The sequence below is a fragment of the Zeus faber genome (assembly GCF_960531495.2).
Source record: "Zeus faber genome assembly, chromosome: 18".
Taxonomy (NCBI): domain Eukaryota; kingdom Metazoa; phylum Chordata; class Actinopteri; order Zeiformes; family Zeidae; genus Zeus; species Zeus faber.
Window position 1 is genome coordinate 29,741,568 of NC_137210.1, and position 21,172 is coordinate 29,762,739.

Below are 21,172 nucleotides of genomic sequence, written 5' to 3' on the forward strand. Positions count from 1 at the left end.
AACCTGTGTATTGAATTCCAGTGCTTCCTGACTGTGACCTGAGCAGCCTGCATGACCTGACCTACGTGGCCAAGGAGGGCAGCACCATGCGCATCAACGTCCCTGTGATTGGAGTTCCGTACCCATCAGCTACCTGGAAGAAGGGCGAAGTCAACCTGGGAGATACCGGCAGGATATGCGTGGAGGCCTCACAGGGTGTCACCACCCTGCTGATCAGAGACTGCCAGAGGACGGACGCAGACACCTACACAATCAATGTGAGGAACAGCGCCGGCTCCAAGGACTGCAAGTTCCAGCTGAAGGTGGTCGGCCGACCGGGAATCTGCACGGGTCCCATCAAGTTTGACGAGATCACAGCGGATGGCATCACCCTGGAGTGGGGCCCTCCCAAAGACGATGGTGGTGCAGAGGTGTCCAACTACATTGTGGAGAAGAGAAGAACGACAGATAACAAGTGGGCAACGGTGGCCTCTGCTCTCCAGAAGAACACCATGAGGGTGATCAGACTCCATGATGGGGTGGAATACATCTTCAGAGTCTTCGCTGAGAACAAGTACGGGGTTGGAGAGTACTTGAGGTCGGACCCTGTCATCGCCCAGCATCCATTCAGTAAGTGGTTGAACTGGAAATAATTTCGCAGCCCATTATGGTTACCAGTGTTACCCATAACCTTCTCTGCCCCGGTGCTGCACTCACTGCCAACAACTCTTTGCACACATTTTCTCTTAAAATTATATTTGTCTGGTTTACATGTTCTGGACTGACTGTGCATGTGGTCCATTCAACAAGGATTTAAATGCATTTCCTGTCTCTTTCTATTCTAGATGTGCCCGAGGCACCTGCTCCTCCAGAGATAGTGAGCATTCGCCATGAGTCGGCCATCTTGACCTGGGCTGATCCTAAAGACACTGGCGGCTCCCCAATAACTGGTTAAAAAAATTCTCATATCCTTGAACTTGTTCCAAAATAACTGCTAGCAACAACACAAATCACTTTTTGTCATTCTTATTCAAATTAACCAGGAACATTTTCACAATTTATGAGAAGTAGAAAGCAGACCCCTTAATATGTGTCTTGTTTTCAGGATACCATGTGGAGTTTAAGGAGAGGAACAGTCTGATGTGGAAGCGGGCCAGTAAGACTCCTCTCAGAGTGAAGGAGTGCAGGGTTACTGGTCTGATAGAAGGACTAGAGTATGAGTTCCGAGTCATGGCCATGAACATGGCCGGCCTGGGAAAAGCCAGTAGAGTCACTGATGCTGTGGTCGCACTGGATCCCATTGGTGAGCTGATTCATTATAGATCTCTATAATTCTAGAACAGATATTGCCCACATATTTTCATGTTTGGAATTTCAAGTTGAAATATTTTAACAAGTATATGAGCCCTGTTTCAATCCTGCCGTGACTTTTCCTTAATGCATCCCACAAATGCCTGTGAGGTTAGAATTTGAATAGTGCACTCAGAAAAGCAGATACTTTACATTTGCTAATGTGTTGAGATGTATTGGTAACCTGCAGGTGACCAGCTGCCTCTCCTCTGGCTGCGTGATAGAGATAATGGCTGGAGAAACTGATCATCTCAAGTGATATAAACAGAATATTTTTATGATGTAATAATAATAAATGATAATAATATCTAACATTATGTGATTATAATCTGATAATCAGTTGAAGCTCTGAATGGCTTGTTGAGACGCAGAGCAGAGTTCAGGTTGAACAGAAATTTTGAGAATTGGGGGGTGGGGTTTTCTCCTCCAGACAGAGGAAGGCAGCACTGTGCATGCAACGCTGGTTTTCTGTGCCGTTTTACCTGTGAACTGCTATTTTAGATTCAGATTTATTTGTTTTCCTCTGTTTCTTACGTCAACTAAACAAAGAAACCTGTGCGTCCTTTTGCACGTCACTCACACCTCCCCATTGCTTTCTGTTACTACTGTTTCGGACTTGATTTAGAAAAAATATTAATAATCTTTACTTCTAAATAATAAATTGCGCACTTCTGTAATGGGGATACTTTAAGACATTCCTTCAGTCTCCGCATGGAGGCTGACGGCCCATCAGTCTGAACAATAGGATGTGACGTAGTGTCACTGAATAAAACATGTTGTGGTTCTCATGTTAAATTAATATGATGGATTATGGCGTATTATGAGATACATTTATAAAATATGAGATATATTTAGATTTTGTCAAGACCTTGTGATCCTTTTGTTGTAATAAAGTTATGACTAGAAATTGTCTATACGTCTTCCAAAAACGTCAGAATACCTATTGTAAACACAATATTAAACACAATAATATGATAAAGTTGATTATCTCTCCCTCTCTCAGATCCTCCTGGAAAGCCAGATGTGATTAATGTCACCAGAAGCACAGTGACCCTGATGTGGACGGCTCCTAAGTATGACGGCGGCCACAAGCTGACTGGCTACATGGTAGAAAAGCTGGAGGCTGGAACCAAGGCCTGGATGAAGGCCAACCACGTCAACATCCAGGACTGTGCCTTTACTGTCACAGACCTGACAGAGGGATCTCAGTATGAGTTCAGGATCAGAGCCAAGAATGCTGCAGGGGCTGTTAGCGCTCCATCAGAGTCCACCGAGCTGCTGACCTGCAGGGATGAGTACGGTAAGCACCACGGTCCGATCACAAGACCTAACCCCTCAACTGGATATGTTTAGGTAGCTTTTAAGATGATTTTCTCTCCTTCAACCTAATGTCTTCTCCCTGTCAACCACAGAGCCTCCAACCATCACAATTGACCCAGAGATGAAGGATGGTGTTTCAGTCAGAGCGGGTGACACCATTGTCATCTCTGCCTCAAAGATTGCAGGCAAACCTCCACCCACAGCTGTCTGGTCCAAGGCAGGTCGTGAATTCAAGACCTCTGACATTGTCACCATCACCAGCACTCCCATCTCCTCCAGCTTGTCCATTAAGTACGCCAGCAGGAAGAACACTGGGGAGTACACCATCACCGCCAGCAACCCCTTCGGCATCAAGGAGGAGCACGTCAAGGTGAAAGTCCTGGACATTCCTGGACCTCCAGGCCCCATCGAGGCCAGCAACATTTCAGCTGAGAAGTGTACGCTGACGTGGCTGCCTCCCGAGGAGGATGGAGGATGCTCCATCAAGTCCTACGTCCTGGAGAAGAGAGAGACCAGCCGTCTGCTGTGGACCAAGCTAGCCGAGAACATCATGGACTCCAGATATGTAGCCAGCAAGCTGATCAAGGGCAATGAATACATCTTCAGAGTTTCCGCTGTTAACCAGTATGGCACCGGAGACTCTAGTCAGTCTGGTCCAATCAAAATGGTCGACAGCTTCCGTAAGTCCACAGAGAATCAGTGACAGTGAATGGAATGAGACATGCTTTTAAGTTATTACCAAACAGACACACTTCTCTTCGCCTATAAGATAATAAGATAAGATAAGATAAACCTTTATTAGTCCCACAACATTGAAATTGTGAATTAGGGATCCTATGATCAGATTGAACATGTGTGGTTTGCATTTGTTTTTCCTCCAGGCCCACCAGGCCCCCCCTCGACCCCAGAGATCGATCATGTTAGCAGGACTGCTGTCACCATTTCTTGGAAGAGACCAGCTATGGACGGAGGAAGTGACATCAGAGGATATTGTGTGGAAAGAAAAGAGAGGAAAGGAATGCGATGGGTGAGAGCGTGTAAGAGAACAGTTCCTGACCTGCGCTTCAAGGTGCAGGGCCTGACAGAGGGAGTAGAATATGAGTTCAGAGTAACTGCTGAGAACAAGGCTGGCTTTGGGGAGCCCAGCGAGCCCTCTCAACCGGTCACAACAAAGGATATTGTATGTAAGTAAAACTGGAGATCTCTCCTTGAAATCATAAACAGTGTAGAATTTCAAGATATCACATTTACATATTTTATTTTATGTCTCTTATGTTATGTTTCCTAGATCCACCTGGACCTCCATCCAACCCCCGAATCACAGACACAACCAGAACTACCGCCACCTTCACCTGGGGCCGACCTCACTATGATGGTGGACTTAATGTAGACGGATACTTTGTTGAGTACAAGAAGGATGGACACGATGACTGGGAGACAGAAACACATACTCCTCTGAGAATTACAGAATATGTTATTGGCAACCTACAGAAAGGAGGCAAATACCACTTCAGAGTCAGAGCTCTGAACTCAGAGGGAGTTGGAGATCCTGCAGAGGTTGAAACTGTAACAGATCTGATTGATCGGGAGACACTTCCAGACTTTGAACTGGATGCAGAGCTGAGGAGAACCCTGGTAGTCAGGTGTCGCGCCTCAATACGTATGTTTGTTCCCATCAGGGGACGACCGATACCAGAAGTCACCTGGTCCAAGGACGACACCAACTTGAAGACTCATGCTCACATTGACACCACTGAGTCCTACACCCTGCTCATCATCCCCGATTGCACCAGATATGATGCTGGCAAATACAATCTCTGTCTGGAGAACGTGGCTGGAAAGAAGACTGGCTTTGTCAATGTTAAAGTATTGGACACACCTGGACCACCAGTCAACTTAAAGCCCAGAGAAATTACCAAGAACAGCATCACCCTACAGTGGGAAATCCCCATCATTGATGGCGGATCTAAGATTCATAACTACATCATTGAAAAGAGAGAGGCTACCAAGAAAGCCTACACTGTACTGAGCACCACATGGCAGAAATGCTCCTTCAAGATCCCTGACCTGGAGGAAGGTTCTCACTACTACTTCCGTGTCTCTGCTGAGAATGATCTTGGTGTGGGTGAGCCAGTTGAAACCCCAGAACCAATCAGGGTTTCACAAGCTCCCTCTGCCCCTGAGAACCTGTATGTCACTGATGTCTCTGCTGATAGCGCTAGTCTAGCCTGGGCCAAGCCCCTGCATGACGGTGGCAGCTTGATCACAGGATACGTTATTGAATCCCAGAAGAAGGATACAGATCAGTGGGTCCATGTAGCGACCATCAAGGCTCTGGACTATGTTGCCACTGATTTGACTGAGGGTGCAGAGTATACCTTCCGCATCATGGCGGTCAATGCATCAGGCAGGAGTGACCCTCGTGAGAGTAGGCCAGCCATCATCAGAGAACAGACCAGTGCACCATCATTCGATCTGCGTGGAGTCTACCAGAAGACAGTTATTGCTAAGGCTGGAGACAGAGTTAAGGTGGAAATCCCAGTGCTCGGCAAACCACGGCCCGTTGTTTCCTGGAAGAAGGAAGACACAGCGCTGAAGGAAACACAAAGAATCAATGTTGAGACCACTGCCACCTCCACCATTCTCAATATTAATGAAATCAAGAGAACTGATGGGGGCCAATACTCCATGACTGGAAAGAACCTTCTGGGCACAATCACTGAGACTATCACAGTCCAGGTCCATGACATTCCGGGACCTCCCACAGGACCAATCAAACTGGAGGAGGTGTCATGTGACTATGTCCTCATGTCCTGGGAGGGACCAGAGAACGACGGAGGGGTTCCCATCAACAATTACATTGTTGAGATGAGGGAGACTACCGGCACCTCCTGGGTTGAGCTGGCAGCTACAGTGATCCGCACCACATTCAAGGCAGCCCGTCTGAACACAGGAACCCAATATCAGTTCCGCGTCAAGGCCCAGAACAGATATGGAATCGGACCCTCCATTGTCTCTGAGCCAGTTGTAGCTGCATATCCATTTGATGTGCCAGGGCAACCAGGGATCCCTGCTGTTACATCTTTTAATAAGGATGCTATGACTCTGAGTTGGAATGAGCCATCTTCAGATGGTGGCAGCCCCATCCTGGGCTACCATGTTGAGAGGAAGGAGAAGAATAGCATTCTATGGCAAAAGATCAGCAAAGCCGTGGTTGTTGGAAATATCTTTAAATCAACAGGCCTAGTTGATGGTATTGCATATGAATATCGTGTCATTGCTGAAAACATGGCAGGCTTGAGCAAAGCCAGCAAATCCTCTGAGACCATGTATGCTCTGGACCCAGTGGACCCACCAGGCAGGCCAGTGGCACTGAATGTCACCCGACATGAAGTGACCGTTTCATGGACCAAACCAGAGGGAGATGGTGGATTCTCCATCACTGGATACACCGTGGAGAGAAGAGAGCTCCCCAATGGACGCTGGCTGAAAGCCAATTTCAACAATATCCACGAGACTGTCTACACTGTCAGTGGTCTGACTGAGGACACTACTTATGAGTTTCATGTATTTGCTAGAAACTCAGCTGGAGGTGTTAGTGCTCCATCCCAGCCATCAGAGCAGATCACATGCAGAGATGACATTGAAGAGCCCAAGCTTGATGTTGATGCTTCCTACAGCAGCACAGTTATGGTCATGGCAGGAGAGGTGTTCAAACTGGAGGCCAATGTGATAGGAAGACCCATTCCATCTTTGGTTTGGACTAAGGAAGGAAAAGAGCTTGAGGACACAGCCAAGCTGGAAATCAAGTCAACTGACTTCCACACAACTCTGGTGAACAAGGATTCTTTGAGGAGGGATGGTGGAGTGTTCATTCTCACTGCCAGCAACCCCGGTGGCTACGCCAAGTTTACATTTAATGTCAAGGTGCTGGACAGGCCTGGGCCTCCTGACTCTCTCACCGTCTCTGATATCACCGCTGAGAAGTGTGTCCTCAACTGGCTGCACCCATCACATGATGGTGGTGCTAAGATTGAGTACTTCATCATCCAGAAGCGTGAGACAAGCAGGCTGGCATGGACCAATGTGGCTACAGACCTTCAGGCAAACAGGTTCAAGATCACCAAGCTATTGAAAGGCAATGAGTATATCTTCAGGGTCATGGCCGTCAACAAGTATGGTGTGGGTGAACCCACGGAATCAGAGGCTGTTATTTGTACCAACCCCTATGTAACCACTGACGCACCACAGCAGCCTGAGGTCACCACCATCACCAAGGACTCCATGGTTGTCTGCTGGGACCGGCCTGAGCATGATGGAGGCAGCAGCATAAATACCTACATTGTTGAGAGGAGAGATAAGACTGGCTTGCGCTGGGTGAAATGTAATAAGAGAACAGTATCTGACCTCAGGTTCAAGGTGTCTGGTCTCACACCAGGACATGAGTATGAATTCAGAATTCTTGCAGAGAACAATGCAGGTCTGAGCCAGCCAAGTCCTTCAAGTCCATTCTACAAAGCCATGGATACTATCTTCCAGCCTGGGCCCCCCGGCAATCCCAGAGTGCTGGACACCACCAAGTCCTCTATCACTGTTTCCTGGAACAAGCCTGTTTATGATGGGGGCTCAGAAATCACAGGGTACATTGTGGAGACTTGTCTGCCTGAGGAGGATGAATGGACCATCCACACTCCCAAGAAAGGCTGGACAGCAACCTCCTTTACCATCACCAACCTGAAAGAAAACCAAGAATATAAAATTAACATCTGTGCCACTAACTGTGAGGGAGTGGGAGAGCCTGCCATTGTTCCTGGAACCCCTAAAGCCGAGGACAGACTGCTTCCTCCAGAAATTGACTTGGGAGCAGAACTACGTAAGGTGGTCTGCATCAGAGCCTGCAGCACACTCAGACTCTTTGTGCCAGTTAAGGGCAGACCAGCACCTGAAGTGAAATGGTCAAGAGAACATGGAGAACCATTGGACAAGGCTATCATAGAGATTACCCCCTCTTTCACAACTCTCCAGGTGGAAAATGTGGACCGGTTTGATGGAGGTAAATACATGGTGACTGTTGAGAATGCCTCAGGAAGCAGAACCGCCTTTGTCAATGTCAGAGTGCTGGATACTCCTGGTGCTCCTCAGAATCTTGGTATCAAAGAAGTAAGCAGAGACTCAGTCTCCCTCATGTGGGATGCTCCTCTGATTGATGGTGGATCCAGAGTCCGCAACTACATTGTTGAAAAGCGGGAGTCGACCAGAAAGGCCTATTCAACAGTCTCTGCGAGCTGCCACAAGTCCAGTTGGAAGATTGGTGATCTGGAGGAGGGGAAGCTTTACTTCTTCAGAATCCTCGCTGAGAATGAGTATGGCATTGGCCTCCCAGTAGAGACATTGGAACCAATTAAAGCATCAGAGAAGCCTTTGCCACCAGGCAAGGTGTCCCTCCTTGATGTAACAAGCACCAGCGTCACTCTGTCTTGGGAGAAGCCAGATCATGATGGTGGCAGTCGAATCACAGGCTACAGTGTTGAGATGCAGGGTAAAGGCAGTGACAAGTGGACCGAGGTCATGGTTGTTAAGACTAATGGAGCTGTTGTGTCTGGCTTGACACAGGGAGAGGAATACATGTTCCGCATCTCAGCAACAAATGAGAAGGGAGTAAGTGACCCTCGTCCCCTCAGTATGTCTGTTGTGGCTAAGGATCTGGTCATCTCCCCAACATTCAAGTTGCTCTTCACCACATTCAGTGTGTTGGCAGGCGATGATCTGAAGCTAGACATACCATATGCTGCCCGTCCAACAGCTACTGTGACTTGGCTGAAGGATGGTTTGGCCCTTAAGGAGACCACTAGAGTGAATGCTGAAGCATCTGAAAAGAACCTTCACCTGGTCATTAGGGAGGCCTGTAGAGATGATGTGGGCACATACACCATCAAGCTGACAAATACAGCTGGAGAGGCCACCACAGACGTAGGTGTCCTTGTTCTGGATAAACCTGGTCCACCAACAGGTCCCATTAAACTGGATGAGGTGACTGCTGACAGTGTCGTCTTGTCCTGGAATCCACCAGAATATGATGGCGGCTGCTCCATTAACAACTACGTTGTGGAGAAGAGAGACACATCCACCACTAACTGGCAGATTGTGTCAGCTACAGTTGCCAGAACCACTATTAAAGCAGCCCGCCTAAAGACTGGATCTGAGTACCAGTTCAGAATTGCTGCTGAGAACAGATATGGCAAGTCTTCTGTTCTGCTCTCAGAGACCATTGTAGCTCAGTATCCCTTCGAAGTTCCTAGCCAGCCACGCTCTGTTGTCGTCCAGTCAGCCACCAAAGAGAACATGGTGATTGCATGGGAGAAACCCAGTAATGATGGTGGAAGCAAGATCTTGGGCTACCATCTGGAGCTTAAAGAGAGGAACAGCCTCCTCTGGGTGAAACAGAACAAACAGCTCATCCCTGAGACAAGGTTCAAGGCAGTCAGCCTTGAGGAAGGTATTGAATATGAGTTTAGAGTTTATGCAGAGAACATTGTTGGCCTCAGCAAGGCCAGCAAAGTCACTGAGATGCAAGTTGCCAGAGACCCATGTGACAGCCCAGGAAGACCAGAGGCTGTTATTGTCACTAGAAACCAAGTAACACTTAAATGGACCAAACCTGAGTGCGACGGTGGCAGCAAGGTTACAGGCTACGTGGTTGAGAAGAAGGAGGGAGCTGAAGGCCGTTGGATGAAGGCTAGCTTTACCAATATAATTGAGCCTCAGTTTGTTGTCACCGGACTGCTTGAGGGTCAGGTCTATGAGTTCCGCGTCATTGCTCGTAATGCGGCAAGTGTCTCTAGTAAGCCATCTGAGAGCACTGGAGCCATCACTGCTAAGGATGAGGTGGAGCCACCCAAGATTGACCTGGACTCCAAGTACTCCACTGCTGTGGTGGTGAACGCTGGAGAGACCTTCAAGCTGGAGGCAGGATTCTCTGGTAAACCTGTTCCCACAGTGTACTGGCTTAAAGGCAACCAAGAGATTACTGAAGCCGCCCGCTTAGAGATCAAGAACACAGACTTTACAACCTGTCTGGTAGTCAAAGAGGCCATCCGTGTTGATGGTGGCCAGTACACTCTGCTGGTGAAAAATGTTGGTGGCGAGAAATCTGTGAACATTAATGTGAAGGTGTTGGATAGACCAGGCCCACCAGAGGGCCCCATCTCCATCTATGGAGTCACAAGTGAGAAGTGCTGCCTTGCCTGGAAACCCCCCCTGCAGGATGGAGGCAGTGATGTTTCCCATTATATTGTGGAGCGGCGAGAGACTAGCAGACTAGTGTGGACTGTAGTTGACCCTAAAGTTCAGACACTGAACCTCAAGATCACCAAACTCCTGCCTGGTAATGAGTACATATTCAGAGTCATCCCCATCAATAAATATGGAGTTGGAGAGCCTCTGGAATCTGAGCCAATGATTGCCACAAATCCATTTGTCACCCCTGAATCACCCACAGAGGTGGACATCTCTACTATCACTAAAGAGTCCATGGTGGTTACCTGGGAGAGACCGACTAATGATGGCGGAAACCCCATCCAAGGATATATTGTTGAGAAACGGGACAAGGAAGGTGTGAGATGGACAAGGTGCAATAAGCGCACAGTGAGTGAGCTGCGCTTTAGAGTCACCGGCCTCTTGGAAAACCGCAGCTATGAATTCAGAGTTTCAGCTGAGAATGCTGCAGGCATTGGCAAAGCTAGCCCCGCAACGCTGTACTACAAAGCACTAGATCCAATCTTCAAACCTGGTCCACCAAACAATCCAAAAGTCCTTGACACATCCAGATCATCGGTCTCCCTGACTTGGGGCAAGCCCATCTATGACGGTGGCTGTGAGATTCAAGCCTACATTGTTGAGGCCTGCAATGGAGCTTCTGATGAGTGGTTTATGTGCACTCCTCCCACTGGAATCGCGGACACCAAGTTTACAGTGACCAAACTGCTGGAGAAACATGAGTACCAGTTCAGAGTGTGTGCCATCAACAAGGTCGGTGTTGGTGAGCATGCTGATGCTCCAGGAAAGATCCTGCTGGAGGAGAAGCTTGAGGCTCCAGACCTTGACCTGGATTCTGATATGAGAAAAATGATCAACATCAGATCAGCCAGTACCCTTAGGCTCTTTGTGCCTGTGAGAGGACGCCCTGCTCCTGAGGTGAAATGGGGAAAGGCAGAGGGAGAGATCAAGGAGACAGCTCAGATCGATAACACAGGAAGCTACGCTTCTCTTGTCATTGAGAACGTTGACAGATTTGACACCGGCAAATACACACTGACTGCAGAAAATGCCAGTGGAGTGAAGTCAGTCTTCATCAGTGTCAGAGTCTTGGATTCTCCCAGCCCGCCAGCTAACTTTGTAGTGAAGGAGATCACCAAGAACTCTGTGACTCTGACCTGGGAGCCTCCACTTCTGGACGGTGGCTCTAAGATCAAGCACTACATTGTGGAGAAGCGTGAAAGCACCAGAAAGGTGTATTCACCTGTCACTACTTGTAATAGGATGTCATGGAGAATCGAACCTCTTCCAGAGGGTGGAATATTCTTCTTTAGAGTCTTAGCTGAGAATGAATATGGTGTGGGTCTCCCTGCTAAAACCAATGAGCCAGTTAAGATCTCTGAGAAGCCTCAGCCACCTGGTAAAGTCAGCGTGGTTGATGTCACTCGCAAGAGTGTGACGCTGACCTGGGAGAAACCTGAACACGATGGCGGCAGTAGGATCGGCCACTATGATGTGGAGCTGGCACTGAAAGATAGTGAGGCATGGTCTGTCGGTGCTAGTGTTAAGGCACTGGAGACTGTGGTCACTAACCTGCAAAAAGGTCAAGAGTACAAGTTCAGAGTCGTGGCTGTCAATGAAAAGGGCAGAAGCGACTCCAGACAGCTTGCTCAAACAGTTGTAGCTAAGGACCTTGTGATTGAGCCATCTGTGAGGCCTAAAGTGAGCACCTACAGTGTTCAGGTAGGCTATGACCTGAAGGTTGAAGTGCCCATTGCTGGCCATCCCAAACCAACTGTCAGCTGGACCAAGGATGGAGTAGCCCTGAAACAAACCACCAGAGTAAATGTCACTGACTCTGCACACAATACCACTCTAACCATCAAGGATGCAACCAGAGAGGATGGGGGCATGTACAGCATTAACATTTCCAATGACCTGGGATCCAAGGATGCCACTATTGAGGTAATAACACTGGACAAGCCGGGTCCACCCACAGGCCCTATCAAGTTGGAGGACATTAGTGCAGAAAGCATCACTCTAAGCTGGGAGCCTCCTATACACACAGGTGGTTGCCAGATCTCTAACTATGTGGTTGAGAAAAGGGACACAACCACCACTAACTGGGTGGTGGTATCTGCTACTGTTGCAAGAACCACACTCAAAGTTGCCAATCTGAAGACAGGTGCTGAGTACCAATTCAGAGTCTGTGCTGAGAACAGATATGGAAAGAGTTATGCCATAGACTCAGAACCCATCTTGGCCCAGTATCCCTTCCAGGAGCCTGGTCCACCAGGGACACCATTTGTGTCTTCATACACCAAGGACTACATGATGGTTGAGTGGCATAAACCTCCATCTGATGGAGGCAGTGTTATCTTAGGCTACCACCTGGAGAGGAAAGAGAAGAACAGCATCCTCTGGACTAAAATCAACAGAATGCTTGTACAGGACTGCCGGTTTAAATCCACCCCCCTCGAGGAAGGAATAGAGTATGAGTACAGAGTTTATGCTGAGAATATTGTAGGCATCGGCAAGTGCAGCAAAGTGTCTGAAGTTTGTGTGGCCCGTGACCCCTGTGATCCTCCTGGTCGCCCTGAAGCTATTATTGTAAGCAGACACTCTGTGAAACTGAGGTGGACTGCTCCACAGTATGATGGCGGAAGCCTAGTTACTGGATATTTAGTGGAGAAGCGTGATCTCCCTGAGGGACGGTGGATGAAGGCAAGCTTCACAAACATCATTGAACATGAATTCACAGTTGTGGGTCTGACTGAGGACTGCAAATACGACTTCAGAGTGATCGCACGAAACGCAGCTGGAGCTGTCAGCAAGCCCTCTGAAAGCACAGGTTCTATCACAGCTAAGGATGAGGTTGAGCCCCCCAAATGTGAAACTGATGCTATGTACAATCAGACTATTGTTATCAATGCTGGAGAAACTTTCATACTAGAGGCCAGTGTGGAGGGAAAACCAATCCCCACGGCTCAGTGGTTTAAGGGAGATATTGAGGTGGAGAACTCAGCCAGAGCTGAGATCAAAAACACAGACTTTAAGGCAATGCTTGTTGTAAAGGATGCCATCAGAGTGGATGGTGGACAGTACACTCTGGTTCTGACCAATGTGGCTGGAACTAAGACTGTTCCTTTCAGTGTGAAAGTCCTGGACAGGCCAGGTCCTTCAGAAGGACCTCTCACAGTTGGTAATGTCACTGAGGAGAAGTGCTCTCTATCATGGCTGCCACCCAGACATGATGGTGGAGCCAGCATCTCGCACTACATCATCCAGAAGAGAGAAACCAGTCGCCTGGCATGGACTGTGGTCTCCAGTGACTGTGGAGCTACTATGTTCAAGGTCACAAAGCTGCTTAAGGGCAATGAGTACATCTTCAGAGTCATGGCTGTCAACAAATACGGTGTTGGGGAGCCCCTGGAATCAGCACCAGTCATCATGAGGAATCCATTTGTTCCTCCTGGTCCACCTCAGGAGGTGGAGATCACCAACATTACAAGAGACTCTATGACAGTCTGCTGGACCCGCCCCAAGACCACTGGAGGCAGTGAAATTGTAGGCTATATTGTGGAAAAGAGAGACAGAGCTGGAGTGAGATGGACCAAGTGTAACAAACACAGGGTCACCGACTTGCGTTTCAGAATAACAGGACTAACTGAAGAACATGAATATGAATTCAGGTTGTCTGCTGAAAATGCCGCTGGAGTGGGACAGCCTAGCCCACCTACTCCCTACCTCAAGGCCTGTGACCCAACGTTCGAACCAGGCTGCCCTGCTAATGCCCATGTGGTAGACACCACCAAAGACTCCATCAGTTTGGCCTGGCATAGGCCTATTTATGATGGTGGATGTGAGATTCAAGGCTATGCTGTAGAAATTAGCAAAGCTGAGGAGGAGGAATGGACCATATGCACTCCACCCTCTGGTGTTAATGCTACCCATTACACCATCACCAAACTTATTGAGCATCAGGAATACAAAGTGCGCATCTGTGCCATGAATAAGCTGGGTGTCGGTGAGCCCACAGATATCGAGGGTGTTTTAAAACCTGTGGATAAGCTGAATCCTCCAGAGATGATTCTGGATTCAGAGCTTAGAAAGGGCATTGTTGTCCGTGCAGGCGGCTCCATGAGAATTAACATCCCTTTCAAGGGCCGTCCTACTCCAGAAATCAGCTGGGCTAAAGAGGATGGAGACCTGCCTGCTAAAGTCCAGATTGAGGACGGTGAAGATTACACACAGCTTTCTGTTGAAATCTGTGACAGGAGTGACGCTGGGAAATACATCCTTAACCTGGCCAACAGCGCTGGCACCAAGTCAGCCTTTGTCTCAGTCAAAGTTCTTGACACACCTGGAGCCCCTCTGAATCTCACAGTTAAGGATATTAAGCAGGATTGCGTCACTCTAACATGGGAGCCTCCCCTTATTGATGGTGGTGCCAGAATTAAGAACTACCTGGTTGACAAACGTGAATCGACGAGGAAGGGTTACTCTAATGTGGACAACAAATGCACTAAGACAAGTTACCGCATCACAGGCCTCACTGAAGGAGCCATCTACTACTTTAGAGTCATGGCTGAGAATGAGTTTGGTGTGGGCCTGCCAATTGAGACAGTAGACTCAGTTAAGACTTCTGAGCCTCCCCTATCTGTTGGGAAGGTCATTCTAACAGAAGTGACAAAGACCAGTGTCTCGCTCTCCTGGGAGAAACCTGACCATGATGGAGGAAGCAGAATCATGGGCTACTACATAGAGATGCAGCCCCAGGGTTCAGAGGAGTGGGTGGTGGCCACAACAACCAAGACTTGTGATGGCGCAGTCACAGGCCTCAGCACAGGACAAGAGTACTTGTTCAGAGTTTCAGCCTTCAATGAGAAGGGCAAGAGTGATCCAAGACCACTGGCTGCTCCAGTCACAGCTAAAGATGTGACCATTGAGCCCCGGTTCAAGTTGGCTTTCAACACATTTAGCGTACAGACTGGTGAGGATCTCAAGATTGAAATACCAGTAATTGGACGCCCTGTGCCTAAGGTGGAATGGAAGAAGGATGGACAGGCCATTAAAGAGACAACAAGACTGAATGTGTCCAGCACGGCAGCATCCACCACACTGCGTATCAAGGATGCAAACAAAGAGGACTCTGGCAAGTACTCACTGACTGCTAGCAGCAGTGCAGGAACTGCAACAGAGGAGATTATGGTTGTTATTCTTGATAAGCCTGGCCCACCCACTGGTCCTGTGAAGATCGAAGAGGTCAGCTCTAACTATGTCATAATGTCCTGGGAGCCCCCGGAATACACTGGAGGCTGTCAGATCAACAACTACATTGTGGAAAAAAGGGACACCACCACCACAGCATGGCAGATTGTCTCAGCTACTATTGCTAGAACAACAATTAAAGTCACCAACCTCAAGACTGGAACTGAATACCAGTTCAGAGTATCTGCTGAAAACAGATATGGCAAGAGTCCATCTATTGTGTCTCCTGCTGTTATTGCTCAGTATCCATTCAGTGAGCCCATTGCGCCAGGTACACCATTGATCTCTGCTACCACTAAGGATAACATGGTGGTTGAATGGAAGCCACCCACAAACAATGGAGGCAGCCCTGTCCTGGGCTACCACCTGGAAAGGAAGGAGAAGAACAGTCTACTGTGGACTAGACTCAACAAACTGCTCATCCCCGACACCCGCTTCAAGAGCACAGAGCTGGAGGAGGGTATTGAGTATGAATTCCGGGTCTATGCGGAAAATGTTGCTGGACTTAGCCCTGCAAGCAGGGTTTCTGAGAGCACAGTAGCCAGAGACCGCTGTGACCCACCAGGCACCCCTGAGGCCATAGTCATCACAAGGAACTATGTGACCCTACAATGGACCCGGCCCCAGTATGATGGAGGAAGTGCCATCACTGGCTACATTGTAGAGAGAAAAAAGCACCCAGACACCCGCTGGATGAAGGCTAGCTTTACAAACATCCTTGAAACACAGTTCACTTACTCAGGCATGACTGAGGACCGTGTCTATGAATTTAGAGTCATTGCTAGAAATGCAGCTGGCATACTAAGTGCTCCCTCTCAGAGTACAGGAGAAATTACTGCAAAGGATGAGATTGAGGCTCCAACAGCCACCATTGATCCTAAATTCAAGGATCTTACTGTTGTTCACGCTGGTGAGACATTTGTCATTGATGCTGACTACTTTGGAAAGCCCCTGCCTGATATTATGTGGCTCAAGGATGGAAAAGAGATTGACAAGACTACACCCAGGATGGAGATCAAGACGACACTCACACACACTATCTTGACAGTGAAGGAATGCATCAGAGTGGATGGTGGCCACTTTGTCCTAAAACTCAGCAATGTGGGAGGAGTTAAGATGATCCCTGTCAATGTGAAAGTTCTGGATAGACCTGGTCCTCCTGATGGACCACTGGAGGTCAAAGGAGTCACCGCTGAAAAGTGCTACCTGCACTGGAGCCATCCCTCACATGATGGTGGGGGCAGCATCTCTCACTACATTATTGAAAAGAGAGAAACCAGTCGCTTGTCATGGACCATGGTTGAGCCCAAGATTCAGGCAGTCAGCTATAAAATCACTAAACTTCTGCCTGGTAATGAGTACATCTTCAGAGTCACTGCTGTGAACAAGTATGGTATTGGTGAGCCTTTGGAGTCCCAGCCTGTCATTGCTCGTAATCCTTTCACTACTCCCAGTTCCCCCTCGACCCCTGAAGCCAGCGCTATCACCAAGGACTCCATCGTTCTCACCTGGGAGAGGCCTGAGAATAATGGAGGATCAGAGATTGACGGATATATCTTGGAGAAACGTGACAAGGAAGGTATCAGATGGACCAAGTGCAACAAGAAGAGGCTTAATGATCTCAGATTCAGATGTACTGGTCTCACTGAGGGACACTTTTATGAGTTCAGGGTCTCTGCAGAAAATGCTGCTGGTGTCGGCAAGCCCAGTGCTCCCACTGAGTACATTAAGGCCTGTGATGCCACTTATCCACCTGGACCTCCCAACAACCCCAAAGTGACCGACCACTCGAGCACCACTGTCTCTCTGTCCTGGTCCAGACCTATCTATGATGGTGGAGCACCAGTCAGTGGATATGTTGTGGAAATGAAGGAAGCAGCAGAGGAAGAATGGATGGTTTGCACACCACCCACCAGTGTCCAGGCCACTAAATACACCGTCAAGAAACTGAGGGAGAATGCAGAGTACAACTTCCGTGTCTGCGCTGTCAACATCGAGGGAGTGGGAGAGCATGTGGACGTTCCTGGGTCAGTGGTTGCTGCTGAGAAACTGGAGGCTCCTGAGATTGAACTGGATGCTGACTTGAGGAAGATGGTTAACATCCGTGCAAGCGCCACATTGCGTCTGTTTGTCACCATCAGAGGAAAGCCTGAGCCTGAAGTCAAATGGTCCAAGGCTGACGGGACTCTGACTGAGCGTTCCCAGATTGAAGTGACCAGTTCATACACAATGCTGGTTATTGACAATGTTGACAGATTTGATACTGGCAAGTATGTGCTTACCCTTGAGAATCTCAGTGGCTCCAAATCAGCCTTCATCAATGTTAGAGTACTGGACTCCCCCAGCGCTCCTACCAACCTGCAGGTGAAGGATATAAAGAGAGATTCTGTCTCTATGTCCTGGGAACCTCCCCTCATTGATGGTGGTGCTAAGATCTCACACTACATCGTGGAGAAGAGAGAGCAGAAGAGAATGGCGTTTACCAGTGTATGCAACAACTGCGTGAGGAACTCCTATATTATTTCTGACCTCCAGGTGGGAGAACTGTACTATTTCCGTGTGCTGGCTGTAAATGAGCTGGGCGTAGGACTTCCTGCCTCCACAGAATCTGTCAAGGTCTCTGAAGCTCCACTTCCTCCTGGTAAGATCATTCTTGTAGATGTGACTCGTCACAGTGTCAGCTTGTCCTGGGAGAAGCCTGAACATGATGGAGGCAGCAAGATCTCACACTACATTGTGGAGATGCAGCCCAAGGGAGATGATAAATGGACTCTTTGTAGTGAAATGAAAGCACTGGAGGCTACTATTGGTGGTCTTACAAGTGGTGAAGAATATTCCTTCAGGGTGATCGCTGTCAATGACAAGGGCAAGAGTGACGCCAAGCCACTGGCAAGCCCTGTGGTGGTGAAGGACATCACTATTGAGCCCATCATCAACCTGCTATTTAACACATACAGTGTGAAGTCAGGAGATGACCTGAAAATTGATGTTCCTTTCAGAGGTAGACCTCAGCCGCAAGTGTCCTGGAAGAAAGATGGCCAGGTGCTGAAACAAACCACCAGGGTCAATGTTCTCACCTCCAAGACCTCATCCAAGATTGTTATCAAGGATGCAACAAAGGAGGATGTTGGAAAGTATGAGATCACCCTCACTAACTCGGTCGGCACCAAAACAGCTGAGATTTCTGTAGTAATCCTGGACAAACCAGGCCCACCTAGCAATATAAAAGTGGATGACGTGAGTGCAGACTCCATCTGTCTGTCTTGGGATCCTCCAACCTATGACGGTGGATGCCAGATCAATAACTATGTGGTACAAAAGAGAGACACGACTACAACCACATGGCAGATTGTCTCAGCCACAGTGGCCAGGACATCTATCAAGGTGTCTCGTCTCAACCAGGGCACTGAGTACCAGTTCCGCATAGCGGCTGAGAATCGCTATGGAAAGAGCCATGCTATTGATTCTACTCCCATCATTGCTCAGTATCCTTTCGAGCCTCCTGGCCCACCCACCGACCTCCATGTTGCCCACGCTACCAAATCTGGCATGCTGGCCATATGGGGCAGACCCGCCAGTGATGGTGGAAGCCCTGTTATTGGATATCATGTTGAATGTAAAGATCAAAGCAGCATTCTCTGGACCAAGGTCAACAGAGGCCTACTGGCTGAGAACCAGTTCAAGATGACAGGCATTGAAGAAGGCCTTCTGTACCAGTTCAGAGTCTATGCTGAGAACATCGCTGGCATTGGTCCATGCACTAAAGCAAGTGAGGCTGTGGCTGCCAGAGACCCTTGTGATCCTCCACACAACCTTCAAGTCACCAACATCACTAGGACTTCTGTCTCACTCTTCTGGGAGAGACCAGAGTATGATGGAGGAGCCAAGGTAACTGGCTTCATTGTTGAACGTAGAGAGCTTCCCGATGGCCGCTGGCTGAAGTGTAACTTCACCAACCTGCAGGACACATACTATGATGTCACAGGCCTCACAGAGGATGTACAGTATGACTTCCATGTTGTGGCCAAGAATGCTGCTGAGCTGCTCAGTGCTCCCTCTGAGGGAACAGGGCCTATCACTGTCAAGGATGATGTGGACCCACCTACTATTATTTTGGATGATAAATTAAGACAGCTGGTGGTCCGGAAAGCAGGAGAAATCATTAAAATTGACGCTGACATCACAGGCCGTCCCCTCCCTGTTGTCTCCTGGTCAAAGGATGGAAAGGAGATCGATGCCAAGGCTAGGTGTGAAATCATTTCCACCAACTTCAAAACCACCCTCCTTGTTAGGGATGTCATTAGGAGAGACTCTGGCCAGTATGTCCTGACCCTTCAAAATGTTGCAGGAACAAGGTCTGTGGCTATTAACTGTAAAGTTCTGGACAGGCCCGGATCAGCTTCTGGACCGCTGGTTGTGTCTGGCCTAATGGCAGAGAAATGCACCCTTACCTGGGGACCTCCTCAAGAGAATGGTGGTGCTGAGATCATGCACTATATTGTGGAGAAACGCGAAACCAGCCGTCTGGCCTGGACTCTGGTCTATGGTGACATGAAGGCCACCACCTGCAAAGTGACCAAGCTTCTCAAAGGAAATGAGTATATCTTCAGAGTTCGGGGCATCAATAAGTATGGAGATGGTGAGGCCCTTGAAAGTGAGCCTGCTAAGGCCATGGATCCATTCACCGTCCCTGCTGCTCCTACCAACGTCCAAGTCACTGCCGTTACCGGCGAAGCTATGACCGTCTGCTGGGAGAGGCCAGTCTCTGACGGTGGTAGCAGCATATATGGCTACGTCATTGAGAGGAGAGAGAAGACAGGTCTTCGCTGGTGCCGCGTCAACAAGAAACCTGTGTACGACTTGAGAGTCAAAGCCTCACGTCTTCGTGAAGGCTGTGAATACGAGTACAGAGTATTTGCAGAAAATGCTGCCGGTCTCAGTCCTTCCAGCATCCCTTGCACTCTTACCAAGGCAGAGGACCCACAGTTCTTACCTTCTCCTCCTGCTAAACCCAAAATCATTGATTCAACCAAGACCACGGCAACTCTGTCCTGGAACAAGCCGCTGTTTGATGGTGGAGCACCTGTAACTGGCTACAGGGTTGAATACAGGAAGACGTTTGATGATGAATGGAGTATTGGAGTACAAAACACCAAAAACACAGAGTTCACCATCGTGGGACTCACCCCTGGTGCTGAGTATGTGTTCGTTGTCAAGTCTATCAACAAGATAGGAGTCAGTGAGCCCAGTCCTGAGTCAGACAGACAGGTTGCCAAGGAAAGAGAGGAAGAGCCGATCTTTGACATCAGCAACGAGATGAGAAAAACTCTTATCGTGAAGGACGGTAGCTCCTTCACCATGACTGTACCCTTCAGAGGCAAACCTGTTCCCAGCGTGATGTGGACCAAGGCCGACGTAGACCTGAGGGTCCGCGCTGTGATAGACACCACAGATTCCTTCTCCTCTATTACCTTGGAGAAAGCCACCCGAGATGACTCCGGCAAGTATATCGTGAGCCTGTCCAACGTGGCTGGAACTTCCTCTCTGACCCTCAATGTCAGAGTCCTGGACTCCCCTGGACCTCCCACTCATGTAGAGATCAAAGAGGTGACCAAAGCCTCTGCAACCATCACTTGGGATACTCCTGAGAACGAAGGTGGTGGACCAGTGAAGAATTACCTGGTAGACATCCGTGAGGCCAGTAAGAAAGGCTGGACCAGGCTGACCGATACCTGCCACAGACTGACCTACAAGGTGTCAGACTTGCAGGAGGGTGAAGTCTACTACTTCAGAGTTACTGGAGAGAATGAGTACGGTGTTGGTGTTCCTGCTGAAACCAAGGAGGGAACCAAGATCACAGGTAACAGTCATGTATCCATAAAGCACAAAATAAATATCTCTTTTCCAAAATGATCATTACTTCATAAATAGCCTTGCTTATAGAACTTTCTTATAGAAAGTTCTATAAGCAAGGCTTAGTTGGCTGAGCGAGGAGCAA

At 48.6% G+C, this 21,172-nt stretch overlaps 1 protein-coding gene across 1 annotated transcript in view; it reads left to right on the forward strand.

Moving 5' to 3' along the window:
* The window catches only part of ttn.2 (titin, tandem duplicate 2), a 211,128-nt gene that overhangs the window by 155,609 nt on the left and 34,347 nt on the right, over positions 1-21,172 (forward strand). Inside the window, exons 195-201 of the mRNA XM_080018974.1 lie at positions 22-609; positions 825-929; positions 1,085-1,282; positions 2,333-2,629; positions 2,742-3,329; positions 3,531-3,833; positions 3,938-21,034. Coding sequence (XP_079875100.1) covers positions 22-609; positions 825-929; positions 1,085-1,282; positions 2,333-2,629; positions 2,742-3,329; positions 3,531-3,833; positions 3,938-21,034 — 19,176 coding nt within the window. The remainder of the gene's footprint in view (positions 1-21; positions 610-824; positions 930-1,084; positions 1,283-2,332; positions 2,630-2,741; positions 3,330-3,530; positions 3,834-3,937; positions 21,035-21,172) is intronic.